At 44.8% G+C, this 22633-nt stretch overlaps 2 protein-coding genes across 5 annotated transcripts in view; one reads left to right on the forward strand and one right to left on the reverse strand.

Annotated features, from left to right (window-relative positions):
- The window catches only part of MRPL22 (mitochondrial ribosomal protein L22), a 79346-nt gene extending 59821 nt beyond the window's left edge, over window positions 1–19525 (reverse strand). The window contains exon 1 of one of the 3 annotated variants that reach the window (XM_085617622.1): window positions 19393–19525. In XM_085617622.1, coding sequence (XP_085473748.1) covers window positions 19393–19465 — 73 coding nt within the window. In that variant the 5' untranslated portion in view covers window positions 19466–19525. Of the gene's footprint in view, window positions 1–19072; window positions 19261–19392 lie in introns of those variants that run through there. The other 2 variants (XM_085617623.1, XM_085617624.1) reach the window with 2 other exon arrangements.
- A 492-nt stretch (window positions 19526–20017) lies between these two features.
- Window positions 20018–22633, forward strand: part of GEMIN5 (gem nuclear organelle associated protein 5) — a 260780-nt gene continuing 258164 nt past the window's right edge. Inside the window, exon 1 of one of the 2 annotated variants that reach the window (XM_085617620.1) lies at window positions 20018–20234. The gene's annotated coding sequence lies outside the window, so the exon portion shown is untranslated. Of the gene's footprint in view, window positions 20243–22633 lie in introns of both variants that reach the window. The other variant, XM_085617621.1, reaches the window with a different exon arrangement.

Consider the following 22633-nt stretch of genomic DNA (forward strand, 5'->3'; position numbering starts at 1 on the left):
TCTTAGCTGCGGTGGCCCACAGGACGGATCACGATAATGCAAAGTGGCAAAGGTGTGGGCACTCAGCGGCAGCAGCTCTCTCTTAGCTGCGGCGGCCCACAGGACAAATCACGATGATGCATAGTGGCAAAGGTGCGGGCACTAGGCGGCAGCAGCTCTCTCTTAGCTGCGGCCGCCCACAGGACAATCCACAATGATGCGAAGTTGGCAAAAGTGCGGGCACCCAGCTCTCTCTTAGCTGCGACTGCCCACACAGATTCAGCAAAGGCTCCGGAGGTTCAAATTCAGGCGGGCTCTCAGAGGCGACAGCTCTCTCTTAGCTGCTGCGGCCCACACAGATTCAGCGAGGGTTCTGAAGGTTCAAATTCAGGCAGGCTCTCAGCGGCGGCAGCTCTCTCTTAGCTGCAGCGGCCCACAATGATTCAGCGAAGGTTCCCAGTCCGCGTTCCTCACAGTAGAACTAGAGGCTCCGGATTACTCGACAGAGGCCTCACCTGCAAGCAGAATTCCTCGCGCAGGAATTCCGACAGCTGACGGGGTGAAGTCTAATGTCCCTGAGACTTCGGCAGGAGGCGCTCTCAATTCAGGCCCTCGGGTAGTTTCTTCAGCAAGCTTGGTGAAAGTTTTAAAAGTCCTTTCCACTGTTCACTAGGACAATTTTGTCTTGACATTCAGAAGGAACACACTTGGACAACGTTCCAGCGCAGTGTTTTATACCTAAAAAGTCTTTGTTCGCCAAAGCCACATATCACTACATCCAGTCAGAACCAGTTCGGTGGGGTCGGGGAACACTTGGTTTACGAGGCGACATCCTGCCCTTTTGGAATGCGGGGGTCTGCTATCAGATGCCCAGTGGGGGAGTGGAGCCATCATTCACCTTGCCAGGCACGGCCTGGCTCAGAGCAGAGTCACCCCTCCCTATGCTTTGAATTTCGATCTCTCTCCCCAGCCAGGTCTGACCCAGCTGGCCCTGCTGCTCCAAAACCAGACGGCCAAAACACAACTAGCAAAGTCTACAGGAAAGCTCAGACACGAAAATACCGTGTTTCCAGAAGAGGCATTTTCGAATATGGAATATAACAATGGTCTTACTAAGGGTCTATCTCAATATCCTGGGCATAAACATATCAAACTCGAAGTTCCTATCAGGTTCTGGGGGTGAAGATAGGATTATAGAAGATAATCCTCAACTTGCTTATTCTGGCCTATGAGAAAGGATAGTTTCACAATAGTAACAGTAAATTGGAGGGTAACTCGCTATTAGAACATACTACACAGACCTAGGCATTATGGTTATCCTAATTCATACAGTCATATCTACACAGGGAGCATTCGAGCAGTGGCACGGCGCCCAGAGCATCTAAATCCAGCCAACACAAAAGATAGGAAGCGAAAAGAGGAAGGAAGACCCACGCCAATTATGTCAGGTATAACAACGCCCTAGTAAGTTCTGTGACAAAAGCAGAGGTCTTTAAAAAGGCAACATGTTTGTGGATTGGGTCTGTGTATTTTCCTCTGCTGCAGGCGATCAGGGCAAATGATTGGCCATTGCAGACTTCAATCCCCCAACTGATGGAGCTAAGAGACGGGGCACTTATTTGAGGCTTGTACAAAATCAAAAGCCTCCCCTTCTGAAGCCCTGCCACCGAAGCCTTCCGGGCCAGATGAGCAATTGTGTGCAACAGATGCGTACAGAGAGTGCAAGTGACATGAGCCTCTTTAAGTCCCCATCTGCTGCAAAACTTGAGCAAGGTAAAAGGCGCCAGGTTAACGGCACCTGCTGTCTGGGTCTGTTAGGACTTGGAAAAGATCACAGCCTGAAACTCTGCCCTTCTAAACTAAAAACCAGCCAGTAAGACTCCTGCTCCCCATAATCAGTAGGTAATAATCATACATCTAGAATAGCCACTTCGGAGCACAGCAGACAGCTTTCCTACTAACAGGATAGTCACTTCAGATATGGCCCACTACCACGCTACAAGGCAAGGCTATTGGCTCCTGGCCAACCACTTGGGTACAGCCAAACCTATCCTCACAGGTCCCAAACAGTAGCTACTTACTGGATACAGTACACTTTTATTCCAGACGGTGGAGATAGTTGATCCTGGACACAGCCTGCAGCAAAAATAGAAGAGGGGATAGGCTACGGACAGGCTACAGACAGACTACAAGGTGGAGATAGCTATTCCTGGATTTAATATACAGCCACAGTAGTAAACACAGGGTGAGGGTAGTTAAAACTGAACTCCAGGAGATCATCATCCATAGATCCTCAAAGCCGAATTAATAGCCACAGGATATTAGGACTCGCTATGCCCCGAGTACAGCCCCTTAGACCTCATGGGGGATAAATACAACTTATATTAGTGGACCTCTATCAACAGAACAGCCTGCCTACAAATAAACCATGCCCCTCTATGGACCTGCCCCCGCCCTCCATCACCATATTCAATGCAACCTTGCAACTGCAAACCAACACCCCCACCTCCCATTACAGCCCCTTCAACTTTACCCTCTGAGTTCCTCTCCTCTCACACCAACAGGGGTCCTTATCATTTAGGCATGCCCTCCAACTCCACTTAAGGCCACAGACACAACCCCTTCATAAATTATCCACACTCCTAGCACGCATTTTTACTTCCGAAGAGCTCCATCACAATAAGAAGACAAGGTCAATTCAACTAAGCTGCTTGCTATTCTGCTGAGATCTATGAACAACAACCATTTTAACATATTTATTCTACTCTCAAATGCAGCACTGGACCTTAGATTCATCACAGAAACCTAGCTCAGCAATGGTTCAGTGTCCACATACCACAAAGTCATCCCGCCTAATTACATACAGCATTGTCAAAAAAACATGTTGGCAAGATTGGAAAAGACCAACAGCCATTACCTTAAAGAAATAATTAAAAATATCCTGCAACAATGACCTCAACATGACTAATTGCAAATACTTGCTTCACCTTCTCCTTCCTACTGATTTACAGGCCGTCTCCCAGCAACAAAAATTAAAGAACGCTTTACCAGACAGTGTCTATGACTCTACTAAACCAACCCAACCTCGAAAACCTCAACCGTTAGTTTGACAAGAACGATTTAACAACAGCAACATCATTACTTCAGGTATAGAGGCCTTCAGCCACCAACAAACCATATTTGCCCGACTAAGATCTCCAGCCACAAATTAGATGCCATATTTGCCCAACCAGCAGATACCCCAGTGACTGACAACTGCCCTGACATCAGGAGTGACTGCCACGCCATTACTGTCAAGATTTGTCTACTAATCAATAATAACAACTCAGCGCTGGTGGCAACCCTCAACAACATCTTACATACAAACAATTGGCAAATAAATTAAGCTATCAGCACCACTTAACTACCACCAGAAGTGCAATTGATGTGCGCCCACAGGATGTATCCATCTTTTACAAATGCATTTCCTCTGGACTGGGCAACCAAACACCACTAAAATACTATATCTGGGTTAACCTTAAAATGTTTTTAAAAAGACAGCATGGCCAAAGCAACCATTACACCTACCAAATAACATTACTACTTCAAATGCACAAAGGATGTGCACTGTGCTTCTCCACAACACTCTAGCATAATTCTGCAATACAGAGTGCCAAACCTGGGAGACTACCACAATGTCAAGCTTTCAGTGGCAAAATCACCATGGAACTCATCTCAAAAACCATACAACTGGAAACTACCTTTAGGACAAAACTGATCCTCTGTCAAGACACCAATCTACAATCTCACCACACCTTGAAAGCCCCTTCTGAGAGGGAATTCTACATTATCAACACAAACAGCCATAGTTCATCAGAATCACCTTCAGACCCAACCACCTCACGACTGGAAAAAAAAATCTTTAAAGCACCCTTCGGACAATCTGTGCAAAAGAAGTAGCTAGAAATACACTAAACAGGTCACTAGAGCAAGGGTAATTATCATACATCAAACCACTCCTCAAAGTAGAGAAACATTAATCTGTATAACACAGAAAACTAATCAAAAGAACATTTTTTCAGCTCTCTAACTTTACTGAGGAAAATACCCTGATGTCAGATCAGCAATATGGTTTCAGATCAGGCATAGGCAAGGAAACTATTCTCCTATCTATAAGGGACAACTTATAACTCGTTATTCACCAGAAGAAAGTGGCTGTTCTACTATCTTATGGACCTATCTGCAGTTTCAACATAATCTACCATCAGACTCTACTACGGAGGCTTCATTTTCACTGCTAATGGAAAAGGCAATAAGTATAATCATTTTGACTGACTAAGACATTATCCCTGTGAAGAGACCCACAGGAAAATAGGTGAGAAAAAAACACAGGGATTTGGAAACTATGCTCTAGAAATACACAAAAAACTATATTGTTTTATCTACAGTTCTATTTAAAACCCAAGTCTCAAAGAATATTAAGTTATCAAGTGTAAGATCATCTGGTTTATCATTATTATAAAAGAAATTGTGCGCACTATACTGAGCAATAAAAATAAATATTTGTCATAAAATTAAAACAAAAAGAAATCATTTGTTATTTTTAGGTCTCGCCTAGTGTTGCAGCGCATGCGCTGCAACGCTAGGCGAGACCTGAAGTGAGAGAGGAGATTTAAGAAGGGGACTTGAAGTCCCGCCCATCATTTTCATTGGGTCGCGTCAGCGTCTATGCTAAACGCTGGCATCCCATTGAAAAGGATGCTTTTGGGCCACTGTCCTTTCTCCCTTTTGGACAGCCCATCCGGACTGGATCGTCTGCTTCACAGCTGTCGTGAATACATTTCTTATTTTTAGGGGGCGTGTACAGAGTTTAATGAGTTTTTCACTCTGCAGGCACGCACAACGCGCGCTTTCACTTTCCTTTTCCCTGATGGCAGCTGTCTTGTAGAAAGAGACACTAAAGTAGCATTTCACTCGGTTTATTTTAAATTTATTTCGGAGCGCGGCGCCTACTTTAGGGACACTGCGCTCTGTTTATTTATTTATTTTTGTATTCGCCTCTCTACCTTACACACAGCCAGCTCATTCATCCGCCCCTCCATGTCCCCTCTACACATATAACTCCTTGTTATTTGAGCCCCTCGTTTTTTAGATTGACTGCGGCCCCAGCGTAGGGAATGGAAAACATGGTGCCGTGGAGCAGGGGCGGCGGGCAGGGTTGCTGGTGCCCAGCGGAACAGTGAGGAATGCAGTCAGCTCCCAGGGCAGCCAAGAGAACTGCAGTGATTCGGAGACCTCCGGGACCTCGGCAGCGCAGCACTATAAGTACATAGCGAGAGATGCCCAACCCCTGGCGCTGGGTTTTGTGCAAAATGCACACATTTGTTCCTTAAGAGTTTCTTTTCCTACCCAGAGGCTAGTCCGGGACAAAAAGTGAAGTCGCTGTCGAGTCACCGAGGGCAGGCATTTCCCCTTGTTTACCTACTGGAATGTGCGTCTCCTGGGTCTCATACTTTGCTGTGTTGTATTCAGCAAACCTGCCAGTCTCTGTGCCGCTGTTCGGTCTTTTTTGGTGTTATTTGTTTTCTTGAGTTCTCCCCTGTGATGACAGGAAATTAGTTTTTTTCCCAAACAGGAAAGAACTGGATGCAGACACAATGTGTGTGCATGATGAGGCACGATGACTGGTCGGGGTGGAGAGCGGTCATCTTGAACGCGTTAGTGGTTTCCTCTGGAGCGGTGTGCTCAGGCTAGCGTTGGGAAAGAACTGCAAACAATGTTGTGATTCGTCTCTGTTGACTTTTTAGATAGTTGACAAGTACCCATTGTCGTGTTTTCTTTGCAGAATACAGCAACAATTGTAGAATTATCTATGGATCCTGTCGGGCAGGGTTTGTTTGCACTTCTCCTTTTTTATATAAAATAATCCGTTGTTTTTTTTCCGGTAAGAGCGAATTGATTAGCAGCGGTGCTAAATGTCTGCCGTGACTGAGCTAGGCACATTTTAGTAACATGGGAGAGGCAGTATGTACCGATGTTTGCCACAGAATTCAAGGGTCAAGTTAGTGTAGCGCTTAATGTTGATGCTAGCTAGCTTCAGTGATGGCAGAGGATGTGTCCAGAACTACACACTTAGCACTTCAGTAACGGGCGGTGCTTTGCTGTAGTATACGAGCATGGTCATTGTGGGAACCCCGAAACATCACGAGATTTGGGGCTGCTTAATTTGAGAGTAGTAACAATATTCTCATCTGGGGATGAATGTTAAAAGGTTTCTTGACAGAGCAGGAGGAGAGCATGTCACTGTGTTTCTACTTCAAATTACCTATAATGAAAGGACATTTGAATCAGGATTTCAATTATAACTTTCAGTGCTTTAATTCCAAGCATTCCAGATCGCTACTACTAATGTCATTACCAGTGCAATCGCTCCTGCTTTCGTGACTACACACACAACTGCTCTAATAGGAGGGAGGTAACGCTTGTCTGTTCAGAAGGCACAGAGCCAACGTTGGTCTCAGCAGCGACAGGTGTGTGGCATATACCGGAGAGGGCAGGAATGCACTGGGCATTACTGAACAGAACATAGCATGTGGCCACTAGCTGAAGGCATGGTGCCAATGATGTCTCATTCAGAGGCCTAGATCTTCATGTGAGGGCGCGCGCAGGAGCAGTGCCAGGCAGGTATAAGTTCCAGCAGTGTTGTGGTGTCTGGTCTGGGTCATCCAGAGCACCAGCACACTTGATGCTAATTGGAGAGTGTGTAAACCTACACTGTCAGTGGTTGTGCTCAGGCCGAATTTGGGGTGAAGGGCCTGTTCAAAGCACAGCATCCTTGTGTGAAACACAACATATCTCCTCTCTGTGCATGTCCACTGTGTAGGATGGAAGTTGTAGGTGGCGCAGACGTCAGAGCCGCCATTACCAAGACAGGTGTCATCATTGCATAGTGCAAGGTGCGCATCATTGTGTCAGAGCCCGTTAAGTATATGTGTGCAAGTTGTGTGTGAGTGTCAGTGCGTGTGTAAGCACGAGTTAGCATGTGTGCAAGGTGTGGTGTGTGTGCCAGCCTGCTGCGTTGTGTGTCTCTCGGCCGGACCCCGGCTCTTTCCCGGTCCAGGCGAGGAATGCGCTCTCCTCCCACATCCTCAGCCAGCCTCCTTCGTCACTCCCTCCCACTCCCTCCTACTGCAGCCTCACCCCAGCCTCTCCCTCCCCAGGGACAGCGGCCCTCCCCAGGCCCAGCCCGCCCCACATCCTCATCCAGCCTCCCCGACATTGCTCCCCACCCCAGCCTCTCCCTCCCCAGGGACACCGGCCCTCCCCCAGCACACCCCAATCCGTCCATCACTGCTCTGCAGCACCTACCCTGGCACCCAAGGCGCTGGAAGCGGGGGTGCTGCAGGTGGGGGTGCCACACCTACCCAGGCCCCAAGGAGCTGCAGGCGGGGGTGCTGCACCTACCCTGGCACCCAAGGCGCTGGAGGTGGGGGTGCTGCATGCTCACCAGCATTTTAAGATCCTTTTTTCATATTTTTATTCATCCATTTACACCCCTTTACGTTAACATAGCCTTAGCTTTACTATCCAGTTGCTATAGAAGCTTATAGTATGGTATAGTGTGCACTTTTTTCTTTAAATTTCACTCCACTTAAAAAAATATAAATAATAAACATTGCCATTTACAATGTCAATAGCTCCAACTCCAACAAATGCAAGACCTATTGCATTGTAAATGCTTGTTATATCTAGGAACTAAAACCTGGTAACAAGTAGTCTATCCTAGTTCTGAATACCTTTTTATTGATCATGGTAACAAATACCAAACCCAGAGCAAGCCAAACACTTTAGTAACCCTTTAACATTCAATCTTCACACCTTGAAAGTTCTAGGTATACAGGTATATCCACTAAGAATTCTAATTACAAATCCTTTATAAGACTTCTTTAACCGCTCTCATTAAAAGATCAATTCTCTCAGATCCATGGGTCAAGATGTTCCATTTAAATGAGAGAATAAATGTACCAGTGAAAGATGCAGGTTTTTTTCAGTCTCCCTTTGGCATTATTCTTTCTGTCAGAATCCGAGCCATCCTTCAGATCTCTCTGCCTAGCTCTAACAAACAGGGGTTTATAAAGAGAACTCCCCTGTCTGATAAGAACACCTACACACTTATCATTGTTTCAGCTCTTATCAAAAGTAGATTGTATCAAATAAAAATCAAGAAACATACACAGGCTTGAACATGTAACATTTGTTTTTGGAACAATAGATAACACTCTAAAATGAAGTTCCGCTAACTGACCAGTTCTAACCAGACAGAATGAGCTAAGATGACCTACTTTACTTTTTTCTTTCCAGGGTAACTCTTCACACATAAAACGGCATAACCAATAGGAAATCATCCAAAAATGTCACAGTACCTTTCTTCTAAACATACACACTTCTGAAATAAACCAAACTATTATCTCAGGCACTAGATGGCTCGCTGTCCCAAAGCCTTTTGGCCAAAAGACTTCCAAAGTACTCCTAATACTGCTACTTCGTTCTCTAAAATTGCATTAGAAAGCATTAGGGTGTGAGCACGGTTGGTTAATGCCCTCAAGGCAAGAGCAGCAACAATGCTGCATGTTAAAACTATAGGCATAACATCAAACTTAAAATTAGACACTAATGCTATAGCACGCGGCTCACGGTTCGATCCCCGGTGCCGGCGGCAGCTCAGCCCAGCACCATGCAACTCTTGACGATAGCTCGCTTAATCTCCCCGACAGCCCACAGCGCCTTGAGACCCTTAGGGGTTATTAGTTTGCGCTTTACAAATACCGTTTGTTTTTATCAGGTTAATTAAAAGAAAGAACTCTCAACAGCTCCCCCTTAGAATTAAAATAATTTACGCTAAAAAAAAATGTTACCCCCTTCTGTTAATGAAAAGAAAAGGCAATGTATAGAAACGTCATAAGCCTAAATGTTAGCATGTACTCAATAATGAATGCATGTATGAGTGCATAAAAACTGAATGAAAAAAAGAAAAATCGATCTTGTTATTGTTCTTCGTCTGCCAACAATGACATCAAAAGCTGCCTCAGTCTCTGGAGTTTGAAAACTGAAGGACTGAAGGAAAGCAGCAGGTTCATTGTCAAGTAGTGGTGAGATGATGTCCAGGAGCTGCGTTCAAATCTAACAGGTTGTCATCGTTTTTAGCATTAAAGTTTATGGGAACCTCTGCAATCATTACTCCTGACAAAGTATAAAAAAGTATAAAAAGGCTTATAAAGCGCTCTAATGCCAAACAACGTCTTGGCGCTGAGGTGTGAGAAGGCAGTGACGTCAGGAAGGGCTGGGAACCTAGAGGACATTAAACAGCCTGGACTTCAAAGCTTTCCTGAAAGAAAGAAGGTCTGGCTCCAGTCGGAGAGAGACTGGAAGCCTGTTCCATAATTGAGAGGCACAGATGGAAAATGTGCGACCGCCCCATCTGGCACATCTGTGTCTAGCGATGCACAAAAGGTTCAGCCATTGCAATCACAGGTCCTTGAACCACAGCATCTCTTTCAGGAATTAATTATGGTGTTAAAATTTCACCTGTGTTGAACTTTAAGCTGCTGCATTGTCAATCATGTTAATTAGTATCAACTTTGAGACATTTGCAGTGGCAGCACCTCTCTCAGTTGTATTCTCTATTCGAATTCTTACTCAGGTTCCTGGTAAGTGTTTGGTTTTTCAGCAGAGGTAGCTCCTTTTTTAGGTCTCGCCTGAGCCAGTGCATATGCTGCACTGCGAGACATTTAGTATTGGGGTTTTCAAAGTGCTACCAGAGGCTTTTGCTGGCCTCAAGCTTGCGTTCACGGGCGCAGCTGCCATCTGCCTCCCTTCCAGCGCAATCACTTTCACTTTTTCCTGCTGCTGTGTGCGCATCACTAGCGTGGTTTTTTTTTTTTAATGGCTTGCGGCACCCTTCAAGCACGATTACTTTTTCCTGCTCCCATGCGCACGCACGCATCACTAGCGTGTTTCTGAATCTGAGCGAAGGATTGAAGCCTTCGTGTAATTAACTTCCTATTTCTCCCTGCTTTCTTTATACATCTGCATGGCGGGGCCCCCTCAGTTTAGCATGCAGATTGATTGCTTATCGTCACCTCATCATTGGCGCCTCACTGGAAGGCTTCCTGGACTGCCAGTTCTTTTTCTGGGGGGAGGGGTGAAATTTGCAAACGTCTGTGCTTTCTTTTGACTCATATTTACCGAGCATGCGGCCTCGCTCGCACTTCGACTTCCCGGGTTTCTCTTTGTAGCATATTGGCTCCTTGTAAGGGGAGCCACATCCTGTTATGTTTGGTTGCTAGGTGGAGAAATGTTACACGGGGCTTCAGCAGTAATTTATCCGCAGAGCTTAAGGAGCTGTCGACAGTGAGCCGCAGCACTTTATCAGCCCGCCTGTAAATCAGCCATGTGTGGGTGCAGATGCCAGCAATGTTTGATCTCTCCCCGACACTCTAATAATCTCCTTCTGTCTGATTGATTCCTTCACGATGCCAAGCGCCCTGCGTTCACCAGCTGAGTGCCCTATCTTTACCTCTGATAGTGATCTTTTGGGGGCAGCAGGGCAGAAAAATCTCGTTCTCACTGAGATGTGAGAGTTTGGTGGAAGAAGAAGCTTTACATCATGTCCTTAAGCAGGTTGCATCTAATAAATCAATAATAGCAGAATTGAAAGTGCCATAAATACCTCAAACCGTATCTCTTACAAGAATGTAAGAGTAATTCATAGAAACAGAAAAGATAACTTTGCCAGATAGAATTACAGCTATTACCCGAAGGAGACGTGCAGGCCTTTTCAATCGGTCTCTGTTAACTTCACCTTTGGTTTTCTGTTGGAAGATCAATGTGCCACTACTAAATTAGTGGATCCTTGCTGGCATGTAGTGAGTGACAAGCTTTTGAATGGGTTCTGGAGTTGGGTTCACAACTTGAAAGGCGTAGAAAATGATAAGAAGACCTTGAACTTAATTTACATCTGTGGGCACCAGTAGAGTTTCCGTGGCAGCAGGGATAACATAAGGAAATCATTTAAATTAGTGTGGTCTACCCTCGTGCATTTGCCTAGGTGATGAGTTCAGGTCTAGTTTGTAAAACGTTTGCGGTGCTAACTATGCTTCTGGGCCCAACACCATAGCACTCACCCTTGCACAGAACTACCTGGTATTTTTTGGCAGTAGCACAATAAGTTGGTGTGGTGTTCAAGGGCACTTTATAGCGCACTTTACAGCATAGCATCTTGTGTTGCTGAGCTTATCCATATTGATGCCATGGATGACAGTGGAAACAGCGTAACTCAGCGCCACGACAGCATCGCTCTAAGCAACCACAGCAACACTCAGCACCACCACAGCATCACTCAGCGACACCACAGCATCACTCAGCGACACCACAGCTTCACTCAGTGACACCACAGCATCACTCGGGGCCACCACAGCATCACTCGGGGCCACCACAGCATCACTCGGGGCCACCACAGCATCACTCGGGGCCACCACAGCATCACTCGGGCCACCACAGCATCACTCGGGCCACCACAGCATCACTCGGGCCACCACAGCATCACTCGGGCCACCACAGCATCACTCGGGCCACCACAGCATCACTCGGGGCCACCACAGCATCACTCGGGGCCACCACAGCATCAGTCAGCACCACCACAGCATCAGTCAGCACCACCACATCATCACTCAGCACCCCCACAGCATCAATCAGCATCACCACAGCATCACTAAGGACCACCACAGGATCACACACCTTCATCACAGCATCACTCACCTTCGCCACAACATCACTCTGCACCACCACAGCATCACTCAGTACGCCACAGCATCACTCAGTACCGCCACAGCATCACTCTGCAGCACCACAGCATCAATCAGCATCACCACAGCATCACTAAGGACCACCACAGCATCACTCAGGGCCACCACAGCATCACACAGGGCCACAACAGCATCACTCAGGGCCACCACAGCATCACTCAGGAACACCACAGCATCACCCAACAGCACCACAGCATCACTCAGGGCCAGCACTGCATCACTCAACGCCACCACAGCATAACTCAGGGTTAGCACAGCATCACTCAACAACACCACAGTATCACTCAGTGCTTCTTACACTTTTTAATTACAACTTCTCAGCATGCTGCACAGCAGCCACACTTCTCTACAGCACAGCTTAGAAACATTGCTAAAGTCAATAGCTCTACCTAAACACTTATAAGACCCCCAATGCATAGCCAATAGGTCTCGCCTTTGGGACATTAGAAATGTTTAGTTATCCAGCACAATATCCTAGATTAGACAACATCAAGTGTTGCATGGCTATTCACTTATAAAATCCAAAAGCGAGACCTATTGGCTATGCCAATGCTTGTGTTCCATGGTTACAGATTGAAGCTCTGCTTGCCTAAAACCAAGAACTTTTTCCTTTTTTGAAACCTTCGTCGTGATGTGGAATTAGTGGTGCCAGGGTTACATCAAACTGATGTGGAAAATGTATCTCAGTTCCATTGGCACATTCAGCCCTATCTTCTATGCACATCTCAAGCAAAAAATACCGGTTTGCTGGTACAGTCAAAATTTGATTGAAACTCAAAGCATAGAATTGGACTAAATACTGCATCCATGGCAATGTGAATTATCATCCAATCCTGTCTTTGAAGTTCTCAACGGTGAAAAGCTGTTAATTTTCTTAGAAGCAAGAAATGCTCTCCAAAGGTTGTGTAAAAACGTATCCACGTATTTTATGTGATCAGATAAGTCATCATCTGTAACGTAGATATCATCCACGTATGATAGATACTTCCTATCATACTATAAAAGTTTAATTATTCTTGCAGAGAACATCCCAGGATTATTTTATGCACTCTACGCAACCTTTACAAGGCATACTCAATTCCATTCATTGAAAACGCAGTAAGATATTACAATTCAGGAAGCATCCCTACTATTAAAAAAAATTAAAAAGCTACTCACATCAACTGTGCGTTCACGCTTTTTTCTGACTGAGTAATCAAATTTGCACTGTGAGCATTCAGCACAGCATGTGTCTGACAACGTTGGTTCAAATTGTCAAAGTCTGCCTCCACCAGATGATAGCTCAAATCTGGTTTTCGTACTGGGAAAATAGAGGAGTTCATAGTAGATTGCATAGGGATCATTATTTCCTGATAATGGAGATGGTTCCACCACTGTCACTGGGTTGTGTCAGACCCAGCTATGGGGGGGGGGGGGGGGCTATGGATCAGGAAGGACTGGGCCTCAACCATGTAGGTTGAAATCATTTGCCAAGGATTTCCCAGGGTCCAGGTGTAAATTGGCTCTGCAAACTGGAGCAAGTACAACCCTTTGTGTACTTGGCTCTCAGGCTTACAAGGTCGAGCAATCAAAGGCTTCTCAGGTAGAGGGTGTGGGGATGCTCGTGCTCAGCACTCAACAATCAACCACAAATCACAATAAAATTGATGTTCGGCCCAATGCTTAACCCCCTCCCCAAGGTTCCTTCCAGGTTTTGGGTTCTTCCATGTGTAGTAATCAGGAGTAGTGTGAATCAGATTCCGGGTGCAGTCATTTGGTAACCACAGTTCAAATGCACTCAGTCTTTTAGCTATATCACTCCTCCTTAGGGTTGGCATTCTCTTGAGTCCATTCCGATGCTGCCATGTATGAGGGTTGTCCTCCCGAACTATCAACGAGAGCCTCTATGAACAAGCTAGTCATTTAGTGTTCAATGAATTGAGCATTTACCACGAACAGCAGTGAGCCCAAATATCTTTCACTGCAGGGACCCAGTGCTGGGTCTTGCATGGCTGAGGTTGCAGATTCAGCTACAACTGTCTTTGGTGCTGTGGCTCTGCATGAGTGGGTGCAGACTGCGTATCAGGTAGTCATCAGTCTTGAAAAGATGTAGTCCTGAGCAGAAGGAAGGTAGGTGACATTTTTGGTGGGCCAATGGCAAATAGAGGCTGAGCACCTGTCCAAGTCTACAGCAATCAGAAAGATGCAGCCCCAACTGAGTTTAGGGTACTCTGGCAGTTGCAACCCTCATTTGGGCCTAGAGCAGTCACAGAGTTGCAGCCCCGACCAGGCCTTCAGCAACCATGCAGTGGAAAGGTCATAGTACCCACCAGAAACTGAAGTGTGAGACTAAGGAATCCACAGAGACCAACACTACTTATTCCTAGGTAGGGGTACAATACATAGTAGATAATGGCACACTGCGCAGGTCATGGTGGTGCACTGTTTGGAACATCCCTGATATGATGACCATAGACTATGTGTGTGGGATTTGTCAAATTGTTGACTGCTTGTTTTAGGTCTCTCGTGTTTTTGATTGACATCTAATGGATCAAGAAGTTAGCCCGATGTTGTTGTTTAACTTGTCTTAATTAGAAGGTGGAAAACCACTTACCTCAATATTTCCAAAGTTTTTTGCCATGGATTTTAAAAAGTTCATAAGCAATTAAAATGTTGCTGTCACTTTCGCTCAAAAAAACATTGGGTAGAGCCTGGTAGGGGTGATGCCCTTGACACGGTGCTCTAGGGCACCAACTTACCACTGAACAAGTACATAATGCGCCACTTGGATGTAATATGGCAAGAGGTTATCAGGGAGATCAATGAATAGTGAGAAATAAAACATAGTAGACGATGATTGGCTGGAGGCAATGCAGAGCCCCGGAGAAATAGCAATACGGGGCAAATTTCGATTAATCCAGTTACGTATTTTGCACAGAACGTACTACTCCTGTCAGTGGTCGAAGTGGGCGGGATCGGAAAGCCCCTACTTATTAAAATGTAAGCAATCCCTTCTTTTCTGTTTTTGGAAATGTGTCGCAGGACGGCAGAAATAGTGAAAGCTTATAGATAAGTCTCGGCCATTCATGGCCGTTCCGGGACGGGCGGGGTGGGCATAGAATGAAAATGACTCGGTCTCTCTTCCTTCTTGTCCAGGGAAGACAAGGACAGTGTCCGCTGCCGCTCTGCCGCTGGCAGCTGCCCCCATCTCTCTCACTTCTTCCTCTTATTGCCTCTCTTTCTGTGTGGCTCCTTCTCTGTTGCTAAAAACCGTGCCTTTAAGAAACTGCTCTTACTCTCTCTTCCCTTTATTTGTTCCCCTGTGAAATGGATCCAAAAAAAGAAAGAAATCCTTTTGCTGCAAATGTCTGTAATGTATTGAAGAGGCTTCTCATAAAGAATTTAGTAGTTCTTTATTTGTAGGCTGAAGATAAGCTGCGGGTACCAAGGGCCCATGTGCACGAAGACCTATAGAGTTCAAACAGGCACAACAGAGTTCCGAACTAGAACATGAAGGGATCCAATAGCCTTAATAATTCCAATTTACATAAAAATAGACCTAACAGAGAGGAAATAGTGACATAGCATGCCACAATGTCTTTTTCTGACATTTTTCTATTACAAAGGGCAGCCTCAGGGCAGAGAGAAAAAGGTTCAAAATACTAAAAATAACTAATAAAGCAAGTCAGAGTGGTCACAAAGTGGCCAGATTGGTTTTATTCACACCAAAACACATTAGGGCCTCTTTACAGAGTTTGCCAGTGAAGCGCCACTTTTGTTTTGTCGTCTTTCTTTAAACAACAGAGCATATTTACAAAGAAGTGGCAGAGCGCAGCGTTATCCTTCTTGGCTTAACGCCGCGCTCTGCCACTTCTGAAATGCAGGGCTGCACTGTATTTACGAAAATACAGTGCAGCCCTGCGTTTCTCCCTGCACTGGTGATAATTTCAGCTGCCTATCACCAACATAGTCACCCTTGCATCATAGTGAAAGGGTGCCTGCGTTGCGGTGGAATGATTGTTTATGTGCAGGAAGGTGTCCCTTCCCGCACATTAACAATCTTAAATGGCGATTTGTAACTTGTATTTGTGCTGCTTTGTGCAGCACAAATAGAAGTTGCAACTCGTCATTTTTTAAATGACTGTTTATGTGCAGGAAGGGACACCTTACTGTACATAAACAATCATGCATGGGATTTTGCTGTTTTTGTGTGTGCTGCACAATGCAGCACAAATGAAAACAGCAAAAACAAGGAGAAATAAAGCATTTCTCCTTCTTGCGCCCTGTTAACACCACGTTGTTTACATTTCACATGTTTTACTTAATCTTGCATTCCCTATGAGTAATTGATTTTCCCAAGATGTTATTACTTTTTTTTCAGGCAGCATATTACTTGTCTAGTGCATAATTTGAATTGAGTCACATCCAGGTGTTTATAGCGCAGCACAACTGGGTTATAGCTGAAGGCAGTGCGAGTTTCTCCCAGTGGATCGGTATGGTGTTCAGTGTAGGAGAGGATGTGGCACTATGGCCAGAGCTGCCGAATTTGGTACTGGGGAACCCAGTTCAGCCTTCATCACCACTCCACCAAACCACTCTCCTGAGGGAGTACATTCCCATGCTAGACCGTAGAAGGTCCAGCTAGACTGTAGAAGCCTGGGTGTCTTAGCACCAGAAAGTTGGCCCTAGCAGTGGCAAGTGTGGGTTATCCTTGAAGGCCTCTCCACTACAATCCATGCTGAAGTTCACCTCCAGTCTTGCGAACAGGCTTACGAAGCAACACACCCCAGAGTGACAGTAACTTGGTCATTGAGGTCACAGGACCCTTGAAGTCAGTCTGCCTCACTCACTGGTACCTCAATTGGCCTTGTTTCAGCAATAGTAGTGCAACTCATCAGGGATCAGCAATGCAGGATTTGCACGCACACCAAACTAAGTTTGCAAACTTCACGGCCTCTCTGCTCCATGCACAAGCACTTTTAACATGTGCTGCCTGCTTTGGGGCCAGTAGAATTATGCAGCAAGAGAATAAAATTATGCCACAGTGTTGACTAAATTATGCAGCAAACAAAAAGTCTGCAGCATAATGCGGTATATTTTCTGATACTTTATTATTTTGACATTTTTATACATACTAAAAGTCTCTGCAAGTATTTTGCATCGTTAGTACCAGTGTAACAGTCAAATGCAGCAGTGAGAAAGGTTACCAGTCAACCTTTGCAAAGGGCCCTCCACTTCGCAGTAACACAAGTCACATTTTTTTGTAACTTTTGATCGATTTGAGCTACAAACAATTTATTAGTTAAAATCATCAGATTATGCAGCAGATGGTGTAATATGTGGCAAATATGGCAGAGCCATAATTAGGTGGAAAACATTTCCAAACTGGGATATTTTGTCATTCATGTTTGAACTCTCTTGTGGAAAAAGGGAGGAGAAGTGCTGCTGACAGAAACTGCATGGCTCGGAGACAAATGGCTTGTACTTCCACTTTTAAGTGTATTTGGTTCATTCTGTGATTGGAAAAGTATCCCACTTTGTGAATACATTTTAATGTCAATAACTCATATTCAACCTTTAATAACCCTTGGTTGAATTAAATAATGTAATACGTTGTAAATGGTCAGTGAAATACCAAATACTAAAAATAGGGATGTTTTGATCTTTCTGGCCACACCTCTGACTCCGCCCACAGTCCCAGTCCATGGGTTATTCCCGCCCTCTGATTCTCCATCCACAGTTCCCCTACTTTATTTTCCCCACTCCGACCACTGTACTGACTCCTGTACACTTTTGCTTAGGATTGGGCGTGCAGACTCAGATCAATGCGTGAGGGGTTGTGGTCTACCCGGCCCGTTCTTTCACATTATATGGGAGTGTCCAGTGATACAGCGATATTAGTCAAGGGTGGCTGGTATGATGATGGGGGTGCTGAGCATACACATACAACCGGAGGCTTATACTGGGCGTCACTGGGGAGGATAGATGGCCAACACACACAAAAATCTGGCTAATACTAGCTGCTGGGGTTGCTAAACGCAACATTGCATGGCTATGGGGTGCACGTATGCCTCCCAAATTATCGGACTGGATGGCAGACATGGACTGGTGTCGCCTTGCGGAGAGGGTGGTGTATGAGAGCAGAGGCTGCCCTAAGAAGAAGGAAAAAATATGGAACCCCTGGGAGAAGAATAGAGCTTAAGAATAACGGGACTAGATGTGGGAGAAGGTGAATGCACAAAACGACTCTGGAGGTGATATGTTGAGCCGCTCAGGATGTATAAACCTTACTGGTCTGCACAAGGCAGTACCCTCCGCATGTTGTACTTTGTATTTTATATTTTGACATGATGTACTTTTATGATATTTTCCAAATATCGAATAAAGGTTTTTGATGATGATGATGACATGATATATGATGTGTATCTGACTGGAACCGTTTTCTTTTTTCTGTTCAATAAAAATATATACTTTGGTGAATAAGTGGGGTATAGTGATCTCTTCAGATCTATCACTAAATGAATCTTTTGTCCTGAATTTTTACAGGCTGTCCTGAATTTTTACAGTCACTGTCCAGAATTTGCCTCTATGCCAGATGGTCACCCTAATACGGGGTAGAATTACTCCATGCCACTTTCAAAAGTCTTAGGGAGCAAAAGGGCGGTGCATGTGTAGAGGCAGCAGGAGCAGAGCTTTAGAAATTAAACCTGTCACACTTCCCTTCCCCCCTCCTCCCCCTGTACTTACTCCAAACCTCCTGCTGCTGCAATAACCTCCAAATCAACACTTTCTAGGCCCTTCCCTCTTCTAGCTCTCTGGTATCCTTTTCAGTCCAACTAACAGACTAATACGTCCACCACTCAAATTGATTTCATATTTCACCCTACTAATTCACCACTAATCCTGTTTGGGTGCCGGAGTAGCATGCTACTCACCAAAAAGCGCTTTGATGCCTCATCAGGGGTGCCTAGCACTATACAAATGCAAACCCTTCCCTCTGCTATCCCTTCACTATCCTTTTTCAATCACAATAACAGACTCACACGTCCAACACTCAAAATAATTCCATAGTTCCCTATATCAATTCACCACTAATCCTTTTCGAGTTCCGAAAAAGCGTTCGACTCGCCCAAAAGTGCTTCGACGCCTCATCTGGGGGTAGTAAACGCTATTTAAATACAATTTCAATAACCGCAGCTCTAAAGTCACCACGGAGGACACGGAAACACTTTACTTTCCCACATAGTAACAAAACACAGAAAACACCTTACCATTCACACACCTCGAATGGTACAGCGTACAAGCCTCGATGTATGAGTACTAGGGGGTACAGAAAACCACATTGGAATAGCAACCGCTATATAAATGCTGCTACAATTTGCAAAGCCTGCCAGTGTCACCCATTTCAGACGTGTCCTCCTAATTCCGTGACGAGCCCCCTCGTGTCCTTGACCGCCCTGCGCATGAACAAAAAGCTCCTGGGCTGCCCCCCAAAATCACAAGTGAGCTCTTCTCATTATAACAACTGCTTCTCACTGAGTACTCCCTGTCACTAAACAGTAGGTTTCTCGCTTTTGTGACCCTCGCTTACCCTGTGGTCCTGCCATTCTCCACTCTGGTTTGCGGGATGCCTGCCTCTGCCTGGCCCGCCCACTGGAAAACATCTCCGGTCGCCATATTGGAAAGGGCAAATGCCCTACGTCTATACTGAAACAGTGATAAAAGAGAGATGGTTTCTGTCCTGAATATACTCGTACGTACTAAAAAAACGGGTTAGACCTGGTTTCTGTCCTGAATAATACTCGTATGTACTAAAAAAACGGGTTAGACCTTGTGTTCTAAAATGGGGCCCTGCCTGGGGTACTCCGGCTATATATCTATGAGGGAGACGGCTATGAGTAAGGATAGCTTTCGAAGTGGCACGTTTTACAGTGCATCTCTCCGAGTAGTCCTTATTGAAATGAAATGTCTCCAAATTCAATTGGAAAAACACTGGTGTTTGTTTTATTGTACACCAAGAATTGAAAACCATTTGCCCGTCTCTTGGTTTCGATAAAAAAAAGTCTTTAACAAAGTGGAAAAAAAACAGATTTTGGAACGCTAATTGTACCGTGATTGACGGGTAAGGGAGTCGAAATATGAATTACAATAGGTGGGGGGGGGAGAAACATCCGCCCCGGAAAAGATTATTCGGCTACCCCGGAAAAGACCGCCCCATCCCCACGCGGGTTGGCTGTCACTTCAGGCTCGTGCAAGGAGAGCCTAGTTTCTCGTGAGCCGCTTAGTTACTCGTAGTGAATGAAGATAGCGCTCTGCAATCCAGTTACAGGCGCAGGGAACTTCACAGGTGAAGACTGCGCTTCAGACGAAACGCAGCAGGGTTTCGGCAGCATCTTTTGAGCATCCCAGTCGCGGGCACAGCGAAGGGATCAGGTCAGTCGGTGCGTTTGGTCCATCCTAGTTACGAGTAGCTCCATTCCTAACTCATATGGGAAACTTGTAGCCCGCTAATGATCACCTGTGCATGGCTTACAGGAATTTTCCTTCGTGGCAGGTGTGTGCGAGATTTACATGTGAATGAAGGGTACAACCACAATGGGACCCAAATGACGAATGGAAATCAGGGATATATACATCTGTGACTCCACTTGGTTCAGAAACCGTACACAAACCTACAGAATAGAGGCACATATACCGATGCTTGAGCACCAGACATATGTCTTTATTAAGGAGTTTGGTAGAGCACTGTTTGTTGGCTTATATTTACTTCAGAGCGCCGGGTTGGATCAGAAATAATGGAAGTGAAGTTGGAGTTAAATAAGCTAAACAGAGTCTCCCCATCTGATATAATTCTTCACAACCACCAGAGAGTCAAATTCAATTATAATTAAATCGCAAAAGTTAACAACCGCTACAGAATAAGAGCCAACAATTTAATTCTGTAATTTGTGGGTGATAGTATAAATGAGATTTTTTTTTTACCTATATCTCTGCTCATCCTGCAGGATTGTGTTAGACCCCCAGTTCCACTTGTGTGTTTTGCAAATATAGGATTAGGGGATTAGAACTGAGGCAGGTCATTAAACTTTCCCTTAGACCTCATCATACTCTTTAGGTTTTATTTTTTGATAGTATAAATGACCATCACAGACTATTCTTTTTAAAATATTTTTGAATACTTTTATTTATACAAAAGGTATCATTAAACTATAACATTATTTGTATAAAGTGCTTTGACACAATACACCATGTTTTTTTTTTTTTTTACACATGTTGCTTCAATTTTCAAATTTATTTCCAGTAAAACAGGTTTTCTCTCTATGATACATTTGTCTTCCAAAAGTGCTATGCGATCTAAAAACTACAGCTGGCACATGTTCTGCGGTACATGTTCCTATACCAACTTTTTCAGGGCGCAAAATGTGAGATAGTGCTTGCTTATATTCAAAGTAACTTTATTTCTGAGCATCATCAGTGGCACCTTTTAATATTACTGTCTCCTACTAATTCTCATTGAGAACACGTCTGTTCAAAAAACACTTTATGATTCAATATGAGGGATAAGCATCCAATTACCATCTCACCTCAGTCGTTAAATAATAAAGCCTCTCTTCTCATATGAGAAAATGCAGCATGCGATGTGACAGAGCCCACATTTACATTTTGCACCCTGAAGAAGCAGCCATCGTTGTGTTATGTTATGTTAAAAGCTATTGTATAGCGCACGTACACCATGCGGTTTCATGGCGCTGATAAGGCAGAAAGAAGGTTGCAGGAAACTGAGGTTAAATGTTATATGATTGAACAATCAAACGGGTCTTAAGCAGTTTTCTGAACTGTGTGTAAGATGGAGTCAATCTCATCTCCACAGGGAGAGAGTTCCAGAACTGTGGGCCTAGGACGGCAAATCTAAGGCCTCCAAGTGTTTTACGTTTAAAAGCGGGAGTGGTCAACAGGTTTTGGTGAGAGGAACACAGATCCCGGGAGGGGATATATCTTTGAATCCTAGACGAAATAAAAGCAGGGCTGTTGCCGTGAAGAGCTTTAAAAATGGTGCATCCCAACTTGAAAGCACACCTTTTGGCCACGGGAAACCAGTAAGTATAAGTTTTTCATTATGGGTGTCACATGCTGCTATTTGGATTGGTGAAAAATGAGGCAGCTTGGTTTTGAACCAGCTGAAGACGTCTAAGTTGATAAGCAGGGATGCCGCAGTAAAGGGAGTTGGCATAGTCCAATTGGGAGATAACCAAGGTCAGAGCTTCCCTAGAGAGAAATCTACTATTCTTCCTTAGTCTCCGTAGTTGGAAGAAACTTGCAGAAACTACTGAGCCTATTTGAGCATTCATTGACAGATCGCTAGAGATCGCAATGCCTAGGCTTTTGGCATAGTCTGCAGGCTCCGGGGGGGTTACCTAGAGAAGATGGACAGAAATTGGAATGCCATGGGTTGGCAGAGCCACCTGTAAGAATCAGCTCAGTTTTGTCGGGGTTCAGCTCGAGTTGGTTGCGATTCATCCAGTCACTAATAAAGATCATGGACGATTGAAAGTGAATAACTGACGATGCTGACAAATTGATTTCAAACACCAATTGGAGGTCGTCAGCATAGTTGAATGTCCCAATCCTTTTTTCTTTCAAAGATCGAATTAGAGGGAGGAGATACAGATTATTATTATTGTTCCGCAATATACGTGTTGCATGTTGGCTGTATTTTTTAGGCCAGTGGTTCTTAACCGTTTGACCTCTATGGACCTCTGCTGAATCATTGTTAGAATTCGGGGACCCCCACTGAATCATTGTTGGATTTCGGGGACCCTGACTGAGTCATT

The sequence above is a fragment of the Triturus cristatus genome, chromosome 7 (genome assembly GCF_964204655.1).
Source record: "Triturus cristatus chromosome 7, aTriCri1.1, whole genome shotgun sequence".
In the NCBI taxonomy this organism is placed as follows: domain Eukaryota; kingdom Metazoa; phylum Chordata; class Amphibia; order Caudata; family Salamandridae; genus Triturus; species Triturus cristatus.